This window comes from Phacochoerus africanus, chromosome 16, assembly GCF_016906955.1.
Source record: "Phacochoerus africanus isolate WHEZ1 chromosome 16, ROS_Pafr_v1, whole genome shotgun sequence".
Classification (NCBI taxonomy): domain Eukaryota; kingdom Metazoa; phylum Chordata; class Mammalia; order Artiodactyla; family Suidae; genus Phacochoerus; species Phacochoerus africanus.
In genome coordinates this window covers 5,357,309-5,376,442 of record NC_062559.1, presented here as the reverse complement: position 1 = coordinate 5,376,442, position 19,134 = coordinate 5,357,309, and the positions used below count along the sequence as shown (strand labels likewise).

General features: G+C 47.5%; 2 protein-coding genes and 1 pseudogene across 5 annotated transcripts in view; all 3 read left to right on the top strand.

Moving 5' to 3' along the window:
* GALNTL5 (polypeptide N-acetylgalactosaminyltransferase like 5) overlaps positions 1-11,393 on the top strand; it is an 86,486-nt gene extending 75,093 nt beyond the window's left edge. For all 3 annotated transcript variants that reach the window (XM_047763688.1, XM_047763691.1, XM_047763689.1), the window contains 2 exons: positions 5,880-6,029; positions 11,118-11,393. In XM_047763688.1, coding sequence (XP_047619644.1) covers positions 5,880-6,029; positions 11,118-11,270 — 303 coding nt within the window. In that variant the 3' untranslated portion in view covers positions 11,271-11,393. The remainder of the gene's footprint in view (positions 1-5,879; positions 6,030-11,117) is intronic.
* A 3,958-nt stretch (positions 11,394-15,351) lies between these two features.
* Positions 15,352-16,095, top strand: LOC125117760 (39S ribosomal protein L53, mitochondrial-like; annotated as a pseudogene).
* Positions 16,096-18,284: 2,189 nt separating this feature from the next.
* Positions 18,285-19,134, top strand: part of GALNT11 (polypeptide N-acetylgalactosaminyltransferase 11) — a 57,772-nt gene continuing 56,922 nt past the window's right edge. For both annotated transcript variants that reach the window (XM_047763096.1, XM_047763099.1), the window contains exon 1: positions 18,285-18,459. The gene's annotated coding sequence lies outside the window, so the exon portion shown is untranslated. The remainder of the gene's footprint in view (positions 18,460-19,134) is intronic.

Genomic DNA, 19,134 nt, shown 5'->3' with positions numbered 1-19,134 from the left:
TTTTTTTTTTTTTTTTGCCATGTCTTGGGCCGCTCCCACAGCAATATGGAGGTTCCCAGGCTAGGGGTCGAATCGGAACCATAGCCGCCAGCCTACACCAGAGCCACAGCAACGCAGGATCCGAGCCACATCTGCAACCTACGCCACAGCTCATGGCAACACCGGATCCTTAACCCACTGAACAAGGCCAGGGATCGAACCTGCAACCTCATGGTTCCTACTCAGATTCGTTAACCACTGAGCCACAATGGGAACTCCTCCATGGATTTTTATAATGATCACTTTGAACTGTGCATAAAACTCTAGGCTGTGACCTTGGCATCACTGCCCTTCACATTTGTTGCTCCCTTTTCTCTGCCTCGTCTCCTTTCCCAACAGAGACAACCAGGTGCAGAGAATGCAGCTCAGTTGATGATTACATTTCTATTCGCTCTGAGCTTTAGTGTCCTTACAAGCAAAGTTAAAAAAATAATTCTAAAAAAAAAAAAAAAAAAAAGGAGTTCCCGTCATGGCGCAGTGGTTGACGAATCCGACTGGGAACCATGAGGTTGCGGGTTCGGTCCCTGCCCTTGCTCAGTGGGTTGGCGATCCGGCGTTGCCGTGAGCTGTGGTGTAGGTTGCAGACGCGGCTCGGATCCCGAGTTGCTGTGGCTCTGGTGTAGGCCGGTGGCTACAGCTCCGATTCAACCCCTAGCCTGGGAACCTCCATGTGCCGTGGGAGCGGCCCAAGAAATAGCAACAACAACAACAACAAAAAAGACAAAGAGACAATAATAATAATAATAATAATAATTCTCTGTTACAAGTTTGTTGTAAAGCGAAGAGGTTATTTATAAGCATTATTGTTCTGCTTTAAATTTTGCTCTCTGTTATTTCTACTCTCTGAAGTCATCTGCAGAGATTATGCTTTGAATTGCATTTCTCTCTGCATGTATGACAGTGTTTACTAGATTTGCTTTTTGTGTTTTTCAAGGGGTTTTTTGTCTTCGAATTTTATCTCCCTCTTCCTTTTTTTTTCCTGGTTGTTTTCTGCATTTTTATTTTATTTTATTTGGGGGGGGGTGAAGGAGGAAAAGATAGCTTTATTGCTTTGTCAGGCAAAGTGGGCCACAGCCGGCTTTGCCCCCAAGACAGTGCCCTATTTTCCGCATTTTTAAAAAGTTAGTTTAAGCATAGACTTCATTTACAATGCTTCAGATACATTCATATGAATATAGAAATATCTAGAGGCGCAGTGGGAATGAATCCAACTAGTATCCATGAGGATGCAGGTTCAATCCCTGGCCGTGCTCCGTGGGTTAAGGATCTGGTGTTGCATGAGCTGTGTTGCTGTGCCTGTGGCATAGGCTGGCAGCTATAGCTCCGATTTGACCCCTAGACTGGGAACCTCCATAAGCTGCCAGTGTGGCCCTAGAAAGACAAATAAATAGGAACCATCTAGAGCAAGTTTTCCTCCCAGCCCCTATTTGGCAGTATCCTGTAAGAGTGCTATTTTCTTTGCTTATTTTTCTTTTCCACGCCTGTGTTCCCTTCGGATCCAGGCATTATTTTCATGACACCCATGCCTTTGGTCCTTTTTATGATTATTCCTCCCTTTATCATATTGCTCTCTGAGAATGTGGCATCTGAAATCTCCCCCTTTCAGGACCTCATAACTTAATAAGCACATTCTTATGTCTCCAAATAGAATCAAATTTGTGAATGGTACGTATTTGACAAGTGTGTTCCTTGTCTTTCCTTTCCCTCCAGACAGCAAACAACAGCTGACTTAGGACTCACGTGCACTCATTATCTTTGCCTCAATATTTTCAGCTACCCCATTCCTAATAGCCCCTTCCCAAGTGTGACGTGTGCTTGGGCCTCTCTTTTCATAAACAAGCAGGTAAATTAATCAATAGCTAGGCACTCGCTTGACACAGGCAGCCCACCCTCCCCAGGAAAAAATCACCTGCTCTTTTCCTACGGAAAGATGATCTATACCTGCATCGGCTTCACTGCTCACTCAACAGTTCCTCTCACCAAATCCACATCCTGGAGGCCCTCAGCCTCCTTCCGGCACTGTTTCCAGTTTAATATTGGTGTCCCGGAGTTCCTATCGAGGCTCAGTGGTTAACGAATCGGACTAGGAAGCATGAGGTGGTGGGTTCGATCCCTGGCCTTGCTCAGTGGGTTAAGGATCCCGCGTTGCTGTGGCTCTGGCGTAGGCCGGCGGCTACAGCTCCGATTAGACCCCTAGCCTGGGAACCTCCATATGCCGCGGGAGCGGCCCTAGAAAAGGCAAAAAAAAAAAAAAATATATATATATATGTATATATGTTGGTGTCCCTAATGGGTGGCTTTTGGTCTTGCATGTACTTGATGTTACTACAGCATGTGACACCATAGACCTGTCTTTTACAGGAGTGTTCGTGGGCTTTAGGACAAAATCCAAGAAAATCCCCTTGCATTGCTTGATTTTTCTCAGGCTTTTCTTCTTCTGTGCATCTCTTCAATATGGGTGCTCCCAAGAGCGTGCTTCTGGCCCACCCTGTCTTCTCACCCCACGTGCTCTTCTGGCTCCAGGCTGGCACGCAGCTGTTTTGCACCTGGGACGCCATGCTTGCTACCACGGTACACTCTTCCTTAACGCCTCTGAGACAGCCGAATACCTCTCACCTGCAGCCCTTCTCCAGATCTCAGCCTTCCCATGACCCGGTAGGGCAGGGCCACCAGGAACCGTGGTGTTACCTCTACCCTCACCGGCCAGCATCTTGTTAAGATTTTTTGTAATATACCTGCATCAACTCCTGTGGCTGTTACTAATACCTACATAGTGATAAGACCCAAATCTCTAGCTTCAGTTTAGGACTCTGTTGAGAGTTCTGGGTAAGTTTAATGTGCAACACAGCCATCATTGAAGAAGCACTTGCTGGGGAGTTCCCATTGTGGCTCAGTGGAAACGAATCTGACTAGCCTCCATGAGGACGCAGGTTTGATTCCTGGCCTTGCTCAGTGGGTTAAGGATCTGGCGTTGCCGTGAGCTGTGGTGTAGGTCACAGACACAGCTCGGATCTGGCGTGGCTGTGGCTGTGGTGTGGCAACTGCAGCTCTGATTGGACCCTTAGCTTGGAAACCTCCATATGCCTCAGGTGCAGCCCTAAAAAGACCAAAAAAAAAAACCCAAAAACCAATTCCTATGTCAGGCTGTGCTGTATGCGGAGTATCAGAAGACACGATTCTTGTTCATTCATTCATTCAACAATATTTATTGAGAACCTGTTAGGTGCCAAGCTCTGTGCTTGGTGCTAAAATACAGTGGCACTTAATGCAAAAGTGGTTTCTAATGTCATAAAGCTTCCATCCTATTTGGGGTGGAGCGAGGTGATTTGTTATTGCGTTTGATTTCTGAGAAACGCCATAAAGGACAAATACAGAGTACTATGAAATCACATCCAAGGGGAACCCAGCCTTGTCTTGGGGAAAGTACGTGTTTTCAATGACGTCGCTGCAGAAGGGGCATTTGAGATGTAAACGATAAAAACATATTTCATCTTCAGGTTCTTCTGTGTGTGACAGGCACGGCTCTGCAGTCTTACAATACGGTATTAACTCACTCCGTTCTTAAGACAAACCTGTGAGGTGGATCGTCTCCTGTTGGTGAGGCGGAGGCTGAGGCACAGGAGGTAGAGCCGCCTGCCCGAATTCACAGATGCCTGAGTTGTGTGCTCCAAACCTGTCACTTCCGGCCGTGTCCAATCCACTCAAGTTCAGGTCTGGAGATCAGCACCCCACCCCCCACCCCCTCACCCCCGGCTCAGGTTTACCCTGTTTGTAAGTCACTTCTCTCTGAAGTTGGCGATATACTGGAAGCGTCCAGTGCTCTGAATTTGTCATCCTTGTCCTGAGCTCCGTGTTCCCGTCGCTTGTGCAAAGGGGTGATTTGCTGGCTGTCCACAGAACTGCAGCTTCTCTCTCAACCTCGGAATGGCTCTCATAACCAGGCTTCAGACTGGATTTCTCTTCCCCGGAGCGAGCAGAAATACGGGAGTTCCTGTGGTGGTGGAGCAGAAACGAATCTGACTAGTATCCGTGAGGACACGGGTTCGATCCCTGGCCTCTCTCTGTGGGTCAGGAATCCGCGGCATTGCTGTGAACTGTGGTGTGGGTCGCAGGTGCGGCTCGGATCCTGTGTGGCTGTGGCTGTGTTGTAGGCCGGCAGCTGTGGTTCTGATTTGACCCCTAGGCTGGAAACTTCCATGTGCCATGGGTGTGGCCCTAAAAAAAAGAAAAAAAGAAAGAAGATAAAAGGAAATATGCTCTGCCCCGTGGTGCAGGGTGGGCGTGAGGCAACATTCATTGAACAGCACTTCAGTCTGTCACACCAAATTTCCGCAGTGTGCGGCTTAAGTGGGTGGAGGTCTGATTCACTTAATGAGTAAAACTGGGTAAGAGACAAAAATGTTCCCTTGAGCATCATCCGTTGGCTTTTGCCATATAACAAGCTATCCCAAATCACAGTGGCTTAAAACAGCACACAGTTGCTATTCCTCCAAATTGATTGTGTCGCTTGTGTGGGCATAGCCAGGATGGCTGGTTTCTACTGGTGTTGCTTACACACCTGTGTTTGGAGGCTCAGCTGGTGCTGGCTAGTCTGGGGTGGTCTCATTTACGTCGCTGGATACTGGCCCCCGGGGGACGGCTAGGCCATTCTTCTCTCGTCATCAGCCAGGTTTGAGAGGCTCCTTCACAGTGAAGTGGGCATAAGTTTTCCAAGAGCAACAAGAGAAGGCACGCCCCAAAGTTCTGCAAAAACTTTTCAAGCATCTGTTGGCATCACGTCTGTTAATGTCCTCTTGGCCAGAGCAAATCACGAGGCCAAGATCAGATTCAAGAGATGGGGAAATAGAAGTTCCCACTGTGGCACAGCCGAAACTTTCACTTCCGACTAGTAACCATGAGGTTGCGGGTTCAATCCCTGGCCTCGCTCAGTGGGTTAAGGATCCAGAGTTGCTGTGGGCTGTGGTGTTTGACCCGTGGTATAGGTTGCAGACGCAGCTCGGATCCTGCTTTGCTGAGGCTGTGGCGTAGGCTAGCAGCTGTAGCTCTGATTCAACCCCTAGTCTGGGAAACTCCATATGCCACAGGTGCGGCCCTAAAAAAAGGCAAAAAACAAACAAAAAGAGATGGGGAAATAAACTCACCTGTTGATGGAAGGAAGTATATGTGGGAATGCAAAGCATTGGTGGCCATGCATACAACCTGCCACACTTCACGACACCAGAGAGAAACTCTCCTTTTACAAACCATGAACTCCAAGCACTTTACAAGCATCAAATTATCTCATGCGGGAGTTCCCATCGTTATCGACCTAACTAGTATCCATGAGAACACAGATTCGACACCTGGCCTCGCTCAGTGGGTTAAGGATCCGGCGTTGCCATGAGCTGTGGTGTAGGTCGCAAACGCGGCTCAGATCCCGAGTTCCTGTGGCTGTGGTGTAGGCTGGCAGCTATGTTCAATTCAACCCCTAGCCTGGGAACCTCCATGTGCCATGGGTGCGGCCCTAAAAAAGTAAAAAAAAAAAAGAGAGAGAGAGAGGCAGGACTACCTCGTATTCAGAGTTTGAACCCTGGGCTCAGGCCAGATTTCCTGCGTTTGAACCCTGTGCTCTGCCACTTGCCAGCTCCGCATCACCAGGTAAGCTTCCTACCCAAGGTACGTATTTGTTTCTTCATCTGTAACAAGGGGATAATCACAGTACCTACATTGTAGGGTTGTTGTGAACATTAAGTGAAATAAGAAACTTAATAAATGTCAGCTATTGTTATTTTTTTAATTCAGCAGTTGCCTGTTACGAAGCAGATACGCATTAACCTGTTTTCTGTTTTTGTCACATCTAGATTTGGATGTGTGGAGGCCAACTATTTCTACTCCCCTGCTCTCGAGTAGGACATATCAATAAGCCTTACTTCACAAATCAAGGTGAAATTAAGAAAGCCATGGCATATAACAACCTCCGCATTGTGCATGTCTGGCTAGATGAATACAAGGTAAAGGTTATGTCCCTGATTTGGAAAGATGAGTGAGACGACAGAGAAGAGCTGGCTCTAAAGAGACCTTCTAGGAGTTCCCCTTGTGGCGCAGCAGAAACGAATCTGACTAGGAACCAGGAGGTTGTGGGTTCGATCCCTGGCCTCGCTCAGTGGGTTAAGGATCTGGTGTGCCGTGAGCTGGGGTGTAGGTTGCAGACACCACTCAGATCTGATGTAGCTGTGGCTGTGGTGTAGGCGGGCATCTGTAGCTCCGGTTAGCCCCCTAGCCTGGGAACCTCCATATGCCACAGGTGTGGCCCTAAAAAGCAAAACAAACAAAAAGAAACCTTCTGCAAGCCATTTCAGATACCAATTTTTGCCTTTTTCTTGGGTTTTTGTTTGTTTTTCTTTTTAGGGGTGCACCTGTGGCATATGGAGGTTCCCAGGTTAGGAGTCTAATGAGAGCTCTAGCCACCAGCCTACACCACAGCTCATGGCAACACCAGATCCTTAACCCACTGAGCGAGGCTAGAGATCGAACCCACAACCTCATGGTTCCTGGTCTGGTTCATTAACCACTGAGCCATGACAGGAACACCCCCTTACTCTTTTTTAAACTCTCTAGAGAAACTCAAGTTTCTTAGCAGTTAGTCAACAAACACAAGAAGTGTTCCCCCCACTGGATGTATTTTCCTCCCCCAAGGATTGCCCCTCTGCTGCAAATGCCTCTCCCTGCCCCCAGTCCCATGGGCAAATTTTTAAATTCTCCTCCTTCACCTACCAGCTTTCCAAGTGATGTGGCTGCAGCTGGTCTGGGGACCACACAGAAACCTTCATTACCTTTTTCCCTAATAGGCAAAGATTTCTACATCAAAGCCAGGCATCTTCATTGGTGCCTCTTCCGGTGGTTTAAGCCCCTCGCCAGGACCTTCAGACTGCACACTCAGAGAACATACAGTTGCAGCTTCATTTTAATTTGAAAACTCAAGGAAATATGGACAGTCACAAGACCTCATTTCCGATACATAGGTAGAACTATGTAAGAATTTCTCTGTGATATTATATGTCCTGGCCTTGATCTAATATTCTTTTATTATTTTAAGTGATGAGAGTAATCATACTCAATTTCTTTAGTAATCAGGGCAATAAGAATTAAAACCTCAATGAGATATTTCTACATAACCACCTCGATTGGCAAAACATGTTTAAAGTCTTGATAGGACTGTGTGTCAGCAGGCACAGGAATGCTTGGACACTGCGTGTGTTACTTTTCACTCAGTCACTTTGGAAAACAGTTTGGCAATATCAAGTAAGAGGTAGGAATACCCCATGACCCAGCTCTTCCGTTCTGTATGTGTGCCACAGAAATAGCTGCTTTTGGAGTTCCCGTTGTGGCGCAGCAGAAACGAATCCAACTAGGAACCGTGAGGTTGCAGGTTTGATCCCTGTCCTCTCTCAGTGGGTTAAGGATCCAGGGTTGCTGTGAGTTGTGGTATAGTTCGCAGATTTGGCTTGGATCTGGTATTGCTGTGGCTGTGGTGTAGGCTGGCAGCTGTATCTCCAATTGAACCCCTAGCCTGAGAACCTCCATATGCCGCGGGTGCGGCCCTAAAAAGAAAAAAAGAAAAAAAAAGAAATACCTGCTTTTGTGCGCCAGAACACATGAATGAGAATGTTTATAAACAGCATTGTTTGTGTTAGCCAAAACTGAATACAACCCAAGTGTTCATCAGGAGTAGCGTGGATAGTTACGTTTAATTAATGTCATTCTATCCAGCAACAAAAATTAAGCAACTTCGGATATACCCACAACAGTATAAGTAAATCTTAGAATGATGAACAAAAGCAGCGAAACACGAGAGAGTACATGCTGTATTTTTCCATTTCTATAAAGTTAAAAACAGGTAAAATTAACCCATAAAATCTATGCATGAATAATTAGATATCAAAGCGAGAAAGAAAAGCAAAGAAATGAATCCACAATCAGGATAGCACTTCGGACTCAGGATTACAATCAGGAAGCGCAAGTCTTCTGAGATGTTGGTTATGTTCTGTTTCTTCACTTAGAGTTACTGGGGTGAACTTTTCAACAGTTCATTAAGCTGCACGTTTATATTTTATGTACTTTGTGTATGTTTGTGGTATTTCCTGATTTTTAAAAAAATTATTATTATTATTATTTGTCTTTTTAGGGCTGTACCCACCGCATATGAAGGTTCCCAGGCTAGGGGTCCAATCAGAGCCGCAGCCACCAGCCTCCACCACAGCCACAGCAACGCAGGATCCGAGCCGTGTCTGCGACCTACACCACAGCTCACGGCAACGCCAGATTCTTAACCCACTGAACGAGGCCAGGGATGGAGCCCATGCCCTTCTGGGTGCTAGTTGGGTTCGTTAACCACTGAGCCACGATGGGAACTCCTAAAAATTATTTTTAAAAAGATAAAGCATACTCGTTTTTTAAAGTCTTACAGTATTGAAGAGCATGAAGTGAAAAGTAAGCTTGCAAAGCCCATGGTTTCAGCCCTCAGAAGTAACAGCCAAATTACTGTCTATAGTTCCTTGTTAAGATGGACATACCTATGAGCATATATCCTTTTCTTTTCACTAACTACATTTGAGCGCAATATTTTGTTTTGCAAGTTTTCCATTTATTAGCATAGTGTAAAAACATACCTTCCAAGTCTTTTAAAATCAGAACATAGAAGCATATTTTTTTAAAAAAAAATTCTCCTTTGAGGGAGTTCCCATCGTGGCGCAGCGGAAACAGTCCAACTAGGAATCATGGTGCGGGTTCGATCCCTGGTCTTGCTTAGTGGGTTAAAGATCCGGTGTTGCCGTGAGCTGTGGTGTAGGTTGCAGACGCGGCTCGGATCTGGCGTTGCTGTGGCTCTGGTGTAGGCCGGCAGCTGTAGGTCCAATTCGACCCCTAGCCTGGGAACCTCCATATGCCGAGGGTGCAGCCCTAAAAAGACCAAAAAAAAACAAAAAACAAAAAAAACTCCTTTGAATAGATCTTCTAAAATTGATCCCGTTAATTAATAGTCCTCCACTGATAAACATTCTGATATCTCGGCTTTTTGTTTTCCTTAGCACTGCCGATATGAACATCCTTTGTGTGTGTGTCTCATATAAATCCAAAGACACAGGCTCGTGGACCACAAGTTAGTGAATGTTAGATCTTGACGAATTACGTCCAAACTGCCCTTCACTGTCTGCCACCTACACTGTCATCAAACAGCTATGAAAGTACCTTTCTCCCCACAACTTTTCCAAGCCTGTTTTTTTTTTTTTTCTTTTTTTTTCAATCCTGGTTTTAATTCAACTTTGTATATTTTGGAGTTCCCTGATGAGCATCCATAAGTATGTAGTTTTGATCCCTGGCCTCCCTCAATGGCTTAAGGATCCAGTGTTGCCATGAGCTGTGGTGTAGGTGGCACAGGTGGCTCGGATCCTGCATAGCCGTGGCCGGGGAGTAGGCTGGCAGCTGCAGCTTCACTTTGACCCCTAGCCTGGGAACTTCCAAATGCCATGGGTGCAGCCCTAAAAAGAAACAGAAGAAAAAAACAACTTTGTATATTTCTTCTAATCTGATAGGTTTAAAAATGACATTGCTTTATTTAAAAATTGCATTTTTTAATGATGAGGGATTTTAAGCTTTTTTTTTTTTTTTTTTTTTTCTGTGACCAGAGGTCACAGATTTAAATGTTTGACTTGAACACAGTTGCGACTGAAGAGTGAACTGAATTTCACGGGGCACCCACCATAAGTTCCATGTCACGTGAAAAGCATGTAATGTTTGGCGTGAAGCCGAGGGATTGCATGACACGGCATGTTGGACCATGTAGTGAGTGTCCTTGCTCCAGACAGGCCTGGGACAGCGGACGCCACTTAAGGTCTTCTTCGGCTTCACCCTGAAAGGATGACACCTCCTTCAGGCCCATTCCTAGGGCACAGGTCTGCCCTGGGGGATTAGGTGGCAAAGACCCAAAGATCCCTGGGGGACCCTAACGGGTGTGCCCATGAAATGCCAATTTGGGTAAGCAGGCTTCTGTCATTCAATAGTACGGCTGTACTATAAACCAGGCCCTGGGAATACACAGATGAAAAGAGAGGGGTTCTGCCCTCAAGGAGGCTTTGGTGCACTTCAGACACCTCTTTTAACATGGGGGAGACGGAGTCTGTCGGACGCTCAGCCTTGGGGCTTCCTTGAACCCGAGTGCCGAAAAGCCTAACCAGATGTGATGAGCATGGCGGGCACTGACGGGACACCTGCTATGGGCCCGTCTTTGGCTTCGAAGAAACTTGCACATATCACGGTGTTCAGGCCTCCCAACGATCTCTCGAGGGTAGAGGGTGAGCTCACATAGTTAATAAATAGCAGAGTCAGAAACTGAAGCCAGGGCGGTCTTCTTCCAGAGTTCATGTGCCCTCACCCACCCCCCCTATGCCCAACTTCTGAAGCCACGGAAGTGTCGCTGGGGACCAGGGAGTGAGGGTGTTTTTCCTTGATTGTCACTGAGAGAGTTGGAGAAAGGGGAGATACTACATAAATAACTGTGATTCTCAGGCCATTGAGCAGCAAGACCTAGACTTCCAGAGTTGTTCGGTGCTACTTTATCGTGGTCTGTTCCAGCATATCCTATGACTACGTGTGGGCTGAGTGGGTCCCAGGTGTTTCTGCCCTCTTCCTACAGAGGAAAGGGGGTTTGTTTTGTTTTGTTTTGTTCTTTGTAGGGTTGCGTCGGCATCTATGGAGGTTCCCAGGCGAGGGGTCAAATCAGAGCTGCAGCTGCCAGCCTACGCCACAGCCACAGCAACACCACATCAGAGCCACATCTGCCCCCTGGCACCACAGCTCATGGCCACGCCGGATCTTTAACCCACTGGGCAAGGCCAGGGATGGAACCCGCATCCTCATGGTTACTAGTTGGGTTCTTAACCTGCTGAGCCACAACAGGAACCCTGAAAGGATTCTGCGGTGGTGGTTTGGTTCCTTTTGTATTAGTTCAGATGATGAAAAATATATACTGCAATGTTAGCTATCATGATTTGATTACCAAAGACTTGTTTGGTTTAATGAAGTGACTCTTGATTTCCTTTCAGGAGCAGTTTTTTTTACAAAACCCTAGGCTGAAATCTCTTGCCTACGGTAACGTTAGTGAGCGTGTTGAATTAAGGAAACGATTGGGTTGCAAGTCATTTCAGTGGTATTTGGATACCGTCTTCCCAGAACTGGAGACAAGTAACAGCATCTGATGAAAGGAAGACCAATCGTTTTTGTTGATAAGGTGGTAAAAAGTCCCCCGATCCTTCACCATAGAGAAGAAGACAAATTTGGAACACGGCGAAATACAGTAAGAAATATAACCCAGAATGGTCTACAGCAGAACTGCCTTTTCTTTCCTCCTTTGATGATACCTCTGTGTGCTTTGTTAGTCATCTGCCCCTAAATTTCTGGCGTGGCAAGACCCTGAACGTTAGACATGCACATGATCACACAGTTAAGACGACCATGCACTTGACAGAGGTCAAGTGTATTATCTCCACTTAGTTGCCAAACTCACTTGGTCCTGGAAAACCCCAAAGACTGCTCCATTCTCTGCCAACTCAATTCCTACCCCGATAGGCGATCTGGGCCAGTGACCTCCCCAGAAAGACATTCCCAGAGAGCCTTGGTTGGACCGTACCAACTTTGGCTCAGCTGCACTGAGCTCCGTGCTTGCTGCCAGTGTAGATTCTGGCCCTGACACCTTGCTTGATTGGGTTCCCAAGTTTCTGATGTCCAGTCACTTGCCTGGGTGTCCTGGTCCAGCTCTCCAGGTCAGTCTCCCTGCCTGTTCCTGTCGGCCCTTCCGTTAACTGGAGACATTCCCTCTTCCCTGCTTCTGATTTTGCCTTTCTTATGTTTGTTTCCTCCTGTCACTTCTTGGACTGCAAGCCTTGTTGATAACCTATGTTCTACATGACTCGAGACCTGTTAGCTGGGATTGGGGCAGAAATAACAAGGTTCGACATCCATTCCGTGGGAACACACTCCTATATACCTAAAGGGCTTCTTTTAGGGTCGCGGGATGGCTATTGCATTCATCCTGGTGAAAATGGCTAGAATAGTGAAATATATTTAATTCACACAACAGAGAAAATGAGGGAAGGAACACATTGAAAGGAGTGGAAAGGAGGAGACTTAGGATCACTAAACATACCTGCTGCTGGAGAAAATTATAAGCTAGTTTTTTACAGAGGGAAACAGCTTCACTGATCTCCCCCTTTGGCTTGGCTGGTTAAGAACCCGACTGGTATCCATGAGGATGCGGAATCAATCCCTGGCCTCGATCAGTGGGTTAAGGATCCGGTATTGCCGTGAGCTGTGGTGTAGGTCACAGATGTGGCTTGGATCTGGTGTGGCTGTGGCTGGCAGCTGTCACTCTGTTCGACCCCTAGCCTGGGAACTTCCAGATGGCACAGGTGCAGCCCTAAAAAAGAAAAAAAGGAAAAGGAAACAACTTCACTCATATATTATGCTTATTCAGTCAACAACTAGATGGTCATCTCAGGCCAGATGTCCGTCCTTCTAGGTACTGTACTGGGATTTGGCAGACAGTGGAGCAGGTAAACCTTCTTCCCTTCATGGAACTTGTGTTATTTGGGTTTTTTGTTGTTGTTGTTGTTGTTGTTGCTATTTCTTGGGCCGCTCCCGCGGCATATGGAGGTTCCCAGGCTAGGGGTTGAATCGGAGCTGTAGCCACCAGCCTACGCCAGAGCCACAGCAACTCGGGATCCGAGCCGCGTTTGCGACCTACGCCACAGCTCATGGCAACACCGAATCCTTAACCCACTGAGCAAGGGCAGGGACCGAACCCGCAACCTCATGGTTCCTAGTCAGATTCATTAACCACTGCGCCACGACAGGAACTCCAGAACTTGTGTTATTTGAATAATAATATGTACAATGTAATGAATAAAGAACTGTTTTATAATCTCTTTATACCCATATATTCAGCAAAATACACTATAAAACCTATTGCTAGAAAGACATGGGAAAAACCTGTGTTCATACAGGTCAGGTGGCTAGGGTAACTTGATTGAGCCTTTAAAAGGTCAATCTAGAATGGATTAAGAACAGAGATCCTGTTGTGGCGCAGGGGAAGCGAATCCAACCAGGAATGATGAGGTTTCAGGTTTGATCCCTGGCCTCGATCAGTGGGTTAAGGATCCAGCATTGCCATGAGCTGTGGTGTAGGTCACAGATGCGGCTTGGATCCCGCGTGGCTGTGGCTGTGGCGTAGGCCAGCGGCTATAGCTCTGATTAGACCCCTAGCCTAGGAACTTCCATATGCCGCGAGTGTGGCCCTAAAAAGCAAAAAAAAAGGACTGGATTAAGAAGATGTGATATATATATATATATACACAATGGAATACTCCTCAGCCATAAAAAAGAACAAAATGCCATTTGCGGCAACATGGGTGGAACTAGAGATTCTCATATTAAGTGAGGCAAGTAAGAAAGAGCAAGACAAATACCATATGATATCACATATCTCTGGACTCTATTGTATGGCGCAAATGAACCTTTCCACAGAAAAGAAACTCATGGACTTAGAGAACAGGTTTGTGGTTGCCAAGGGGGAGGGGAAGGAAGTGGGATGGACTGGGACTCTGGGGTTAATAGATGCAAACTATGGCATTTGGAGTGGATAAGCAATGAGATCCTGCTGTATAGCACTAGGAATTATATCTAGTCACTTGTGATGAAACATGATGGAGGATAATGTGAAAAAAAGAATATATATGGCTGGGCCACTTTGCTGTACAGTAGAAATTGACAGAACCCTGTAAATCAACTATAATGGAAAGAATAAAAATCATAAAAAATAATAAAAAAGGTCAATCTAGTAGCACAAAGTAATTGCCACATTATGATTATATTCTTGGCTCACATTTATACCTTAGCTGCCTCTAGAAAGTTCAAAAATGATTGTCATAAACCTACAAGCCTGTTAGAGTAAAATACAAAATAAAAATTCCGGAGTTCCCATCATGGCGCAGTGGTTAACGAATCCGACTAGGAACCATGAGGTTGCGGGTTCGGTCCCTGCCCCTGCTCAGTGGGTTACCGATCTGGTGTTGCCGTAAGCTGTGGTGTAGGTTGCAGACGCGGCTTGGATCCCGCGTTGCTGTGGCTCTGGCGTAGGCTGGTGGCTGTAGGTCCGATTCGACCCCTAGCCTGGGAACCTCCATATGCCACGGGAGCGGCCCAAGAAATAGCAAAAAAAGACCAAAAAAACCCCCACAAAACAACAACAACAACAAAAAACAAAAACAAAAGTTCCACAGCCAAAGGAAAAAAGAGAATTGGGAATCTTCTTGAAATTAACTTTTTGATATCTGAGTTTGTTTTTTTTTTTTTTTTTTGCAAGCATAAAGAATGATGTCAATATCAGCTTTGCCAAAGGAGAAATATTCTTAGAGCCAGGGGCCTATCATTGAGCCTTAGTTTTTTAAGTAATTGAGTTCAGACTCTAGGTAACGTGAATGAGCCTTAGAAAGGATGTAGAATGTGACTAAAACAATCTCTGAAAAGCAGGGATGCTCCAGGGGTGCAGTTGGTTAACGCGTGGCACTTGTGCAACAGTCTCCTCTTAAATAGTGTTCCAGTTGACTCTGGAATAGAAACCAAATCAAAATCAACATCCAAGTGTTTGGTGTGATTGAAAGGAACTCCATACTTGCCTGGAGGTGGTAATTTTTAGGTTTTGTACGAAATCTAAAAATCTGATTTGTATTCTGGAGCTAGTTTAGAAGTAGCTGCTCATCTGCTCGAGGCTTTTCACAAAACAATTTTTGGTATGACCAAATGCTCAGACAAACCTTAAATTTCCTGGAGAATTTTGTAAGGAAAGCATACTGCCAGGAATTTATAAGACGCACCAATAGGAAATAAAAATAAGAGCTAACGTTTATTGACACCTGTTTCATACCCCCTGCTAAGTACTCTGTGTAGATCATCTCATTTCATCCACACAACTTTATAAGATAGTTCCTCTTGGCAGTTCCTGTCGTGGCACAGCGGAAGCAATCTAACTAGCATCCGTGAGGATGCAGGTTGGATACCTCGTCTCACTTAGTGGGCTATGAATCTGGCATTGCTGTGAGCTGTGGTGTAGGCTAGCAGCTATAGTCCGATTTCACCTCTAGCCTGGGAACCTCCATATGCCGCAGGTATCCTAAAAAAAAAAAAAAAAGATAGTTTCTCTTTTTATTACCATTTCATAGACCAAAATACTGTTAGAACTTGTCCAGAGTTAGTGTTTCCAGATTTACCAAAGAGAAGTACAGGATGCCAGGGTAAATTTGAATGTTGGATAAAAAAATTTTTGTAAGTATATTCCATATATTCCATGGGACATACTAGTAAATTTTTTTTATCTGAAATTCAAATTTAAGGCCATCCTGTATTTCCTCTGGCAACTGTATCTAGAGACAAAGAAACTCACCTCATCAGCCCAGCCTCAAAGGCTCTGGGTTTAACCACAATCCTACACTGCAAAGAGCGTTTTCATGTCATTCTTTCTAATGGTTAAAAAAAACCTGGAAGCTAACCCCAAACTTCAACTTCTAGAATGGTACGATTGTACATTAATTTGGTGGAATAGTATGAACCCAGTTAAAGTAACAGCTCAAAATAGATCTGCTCCATACCCTTCAGAATGGCAAACATTTAAATGACACTCTCAAAGTGCAGGGGAAGGTGCTTGGGGGCGGAGGTCACCGTGGCAGCGGCCTTGGCTCAGACTGCGCTCTGTCAAGCAGGTTCCGGTTCAATTCTGCCCCATCTAGAAGCATGTGGCGTCTGTGCGGACTTCCTACAGGCGGTGAGCAGCGAGAAGGTCGCCGCACCAACGTTACCTGCTCAGCGATTGCGGACGTGGGGCCCAGGGCTCCAAGCCCTCCGTGGCCGTGCTGTGCGGAGATGGGCACCCTTCCCCGCCCAGGAGATGCTCACCGCCTTGGCCTCCCACGTGCGGGCCAGGGCCGCGGCGGGGGGAGCGGGGACAAGCCCCGCGCCAGTACTGGGCGCTGAGAGCGCGGAAGAGACCAACAAGCGAATTTCAACCTGAGACTGCTAAGGACACTCAGCTGAGAAGAACTTAAGGACGCAAATCACTCTCTGGAGGGCCGCGGAGCGCCACGAAATTGAGGCCTGTGACTCCAAATCCAACTGGTGTTTCTGGATGGAGAGAAGATGGGGAGGGGTCTGAACAAACTTGCATGTATTTCACCTTCTTACCTTTGCCACAGCTTAACCCTTTGTTTGTTGTCTTTGTAGGGCCACATCTGTTGCATATGGAGGGTCCCAGGTTAAGGGTGGAATCACAGCTACGGCTGCCAGCCTACACTACAGCCACAGCAATGACCGGTTCAAGCTGGATCTGTGACCTGCACCACAGCTCCCACAAGGCCAGATCCTTCACCAACCGAGTGAGCCAGGGATGAAACCCACACACTCCTGGCTCCTAGCCGGATTCGCTTCCACTGCGCCACCAGGGGAACTCCTGCTTCACCCTTTTGAGTTCGGCTTTCCCTACCATTACCGAGATACCTCTTTTTCTTATTTCAGGTGCCGTTTTCTCAGTCCTCAGCTTTTCACCTTAGTATCATCTGCCACACTTAATTCACTCCCTTGTGGAACTTCTTCTCCTCTCGGGTTCTTTTCTTAACCACAGAGGTGTACTACTCTCCCTCCTTTCTCTGCTCCCTTTATTTTTAGAGCATCTCTGCTCCTGTCATAACTTTGAACTGCCCTCTTGGGTTAAACGCTGCATTTCTGTTGAGCTCTAATCTCAGATTTCTCCTAATTCCACCAACACTCTTTGTCCAAAATAGAACTGATAATCTTACATACTCTGTGCTGTTGTCCCTTGAACAACAGCAGCTTGAATCGCACAAGTCCTCTTACAGGCCTGTTTTTACAATAAACCCGCACTACAGTACCAAAAATCAACGGTTCAGGAGAACGTGGGGCAATGACCGGGCCCTTGCACTGACTGTACTCTAAGACACTGAGTGTTGTGTTTTGTTTTGGTTTTGCTTTTTAGGGCCCTCTTCACAGTATTTGGAGGTTCCCAGGCCAGGGGTCTTATCAGAGCTACAGCAGCCGGCCTACAGCCACAGCCACAGCCACAAGAGACCAGAGCTGCGACTTCGACCTATACCACAGCTCACAGCAATGCCAGATCCTTAACCCACTGAGCAAGGCCAGAGATCAACCCGGCAACTTCATGGTTCCTGCCACGAGGGGAACTCCTGGTTTCTAAACTTTGTGTATAAATCACCTGGAGATTTGCATAAAATCCATAATGAGGTCTGGCACAGGAGCTTGTAGGATGAAAAAAAAAAAAAAAACAACCCAAATGTTGAGAATTATGTTTTATTTGGTGGACAAAACTGAAGACATAACCCTGGGACCCAGCCTCTCAGATGACTCTGAATGGGCAGGAAATAAAGGAGTTTTTGCTACAAAGGCCAGCTAGTCAGAGCTTCAGAGCTTCAAAAGACTCTTAATTAAAGAAAATCAGTATCTCAGGGAATTTAGCACTTTTCTATGTATGGGGAGAGGCCGGAGTCCCATCATTCCTTTAAAACACACCCTAGCCATCAGAGCCAGGATCGTGTTCTCTGCCACCCTGAGAGCGTCCTTGGGGGTGGCTGCAGCAGCTGCCAGCTTGGCAGCTGGCAGCCTCTTTCGGAGCTCCCTCAGGGCTGACGGTGGGGGCGGCTGTATGTAAGGTGATGGCGTGATGGCTGCAACATCCTTTGTGGACGGATACAGGTAGGCAACAGTTTGCATTCACAGGCTGAAGAGTCAGCATTTCTCAGAAGCCCCCAGGTGGCCTGAGGAGGATTCCCGTGGCTGCAACTCGGCAGGAAAGAGGTCCTTTCCCCCCAGCAGCCCCACCTGAGGTTTTAACACAGCTGCTCTGAATTCCCCAGCCTTGACATGTTTAATCTGCATCTCTCTTTTCCTAAGTCCCACACCTTTAAAATGTTCAGGGCATTCGTCTTTAATGAGGCCATTTTTAGACGACTTAGAAACGCCAAGGACATCCCCACCCACCCCGGAGCCCAGGGACACGCGGAGAACCCCCAGAACGTTCTGGACGGCGCCGGCCAAGCAGCTCCAGCTGCGCGGGGAGACGTCACGCGCGGGCGGGGGCGGGGCCGCCCGTCACGTGGCCCCGCGGGCGCGCGCTCGGCGGCGGCTGCGGCGGAGGCGCGGGCACTGGGCGGGCCCACGGGCGCCAGGGCGCCTGGTGCTGCGTGTCCCCGCGGCAGCTCCGCCCGCTGCGGCTCTGCGGCTCTGCGGCTCGGACCCGGGCTGTGGCGGAAGGGAAGATGCCACAGCCCGAGTCCTGGAAGGCCGGGGTCCTGCGCTGCCGGCGTGGGGGTGAGTAGCGCGGCGGCGGCGTCTGAGCCCGCGCGGCCTCCGGCGGCCCCTCGGCGCCGCGGGCCGGCGGCCCCGCGCGCCGCCCCTGCCCCGGGGCCCCGAGCGCCCGAGGCTTCCCCGCGGGCCTGTCGCGCTCGGCCCGAGGCCGCGGACGGGGCGGGAGGCGGCCCGGGAGGCCGGGGGTGGCCGCGGGCGGCGCGGGGCTGGGGGGCCGGAGCCGGCGGCGTTTTCCGAAATGCAGCCCAGGCCGAGCGGCCCGGTCGTGGACAGGAATGCGCGCCCCAGAAATGACTGTGGACATTTTCCAACGTGTGAAAACTGGAGCGAATTGAATAACGCGCTCCCTGGCGCTCAGCCCTCTGTTTCCACAGTGTGCAGGCGGTGTTCACATTTCCTTGGAAGAATGTTTTTAAAGTCTTTTTTTTTTTTTTTTAGTGGTTGCTTTGTGTCCCTCAGGGTTGGACCAGGTCCTCGCGTGGAATTTGGTTGACCAGCATCTTAAGTTTCCCTTTTCTTTTTTCTTCACAATGTTCTTAGTGAAGAAATGGGGTTATTTACAATTTCCCACGCTCATGAACTAGGTGCCGTTTGGGTAAATACTAAAAAAAAAAAAAAAAAAAATCAAATCCCCACCCTCCAATTCTGGTAGATCTCACCCTTTGGGGCGTATCAATA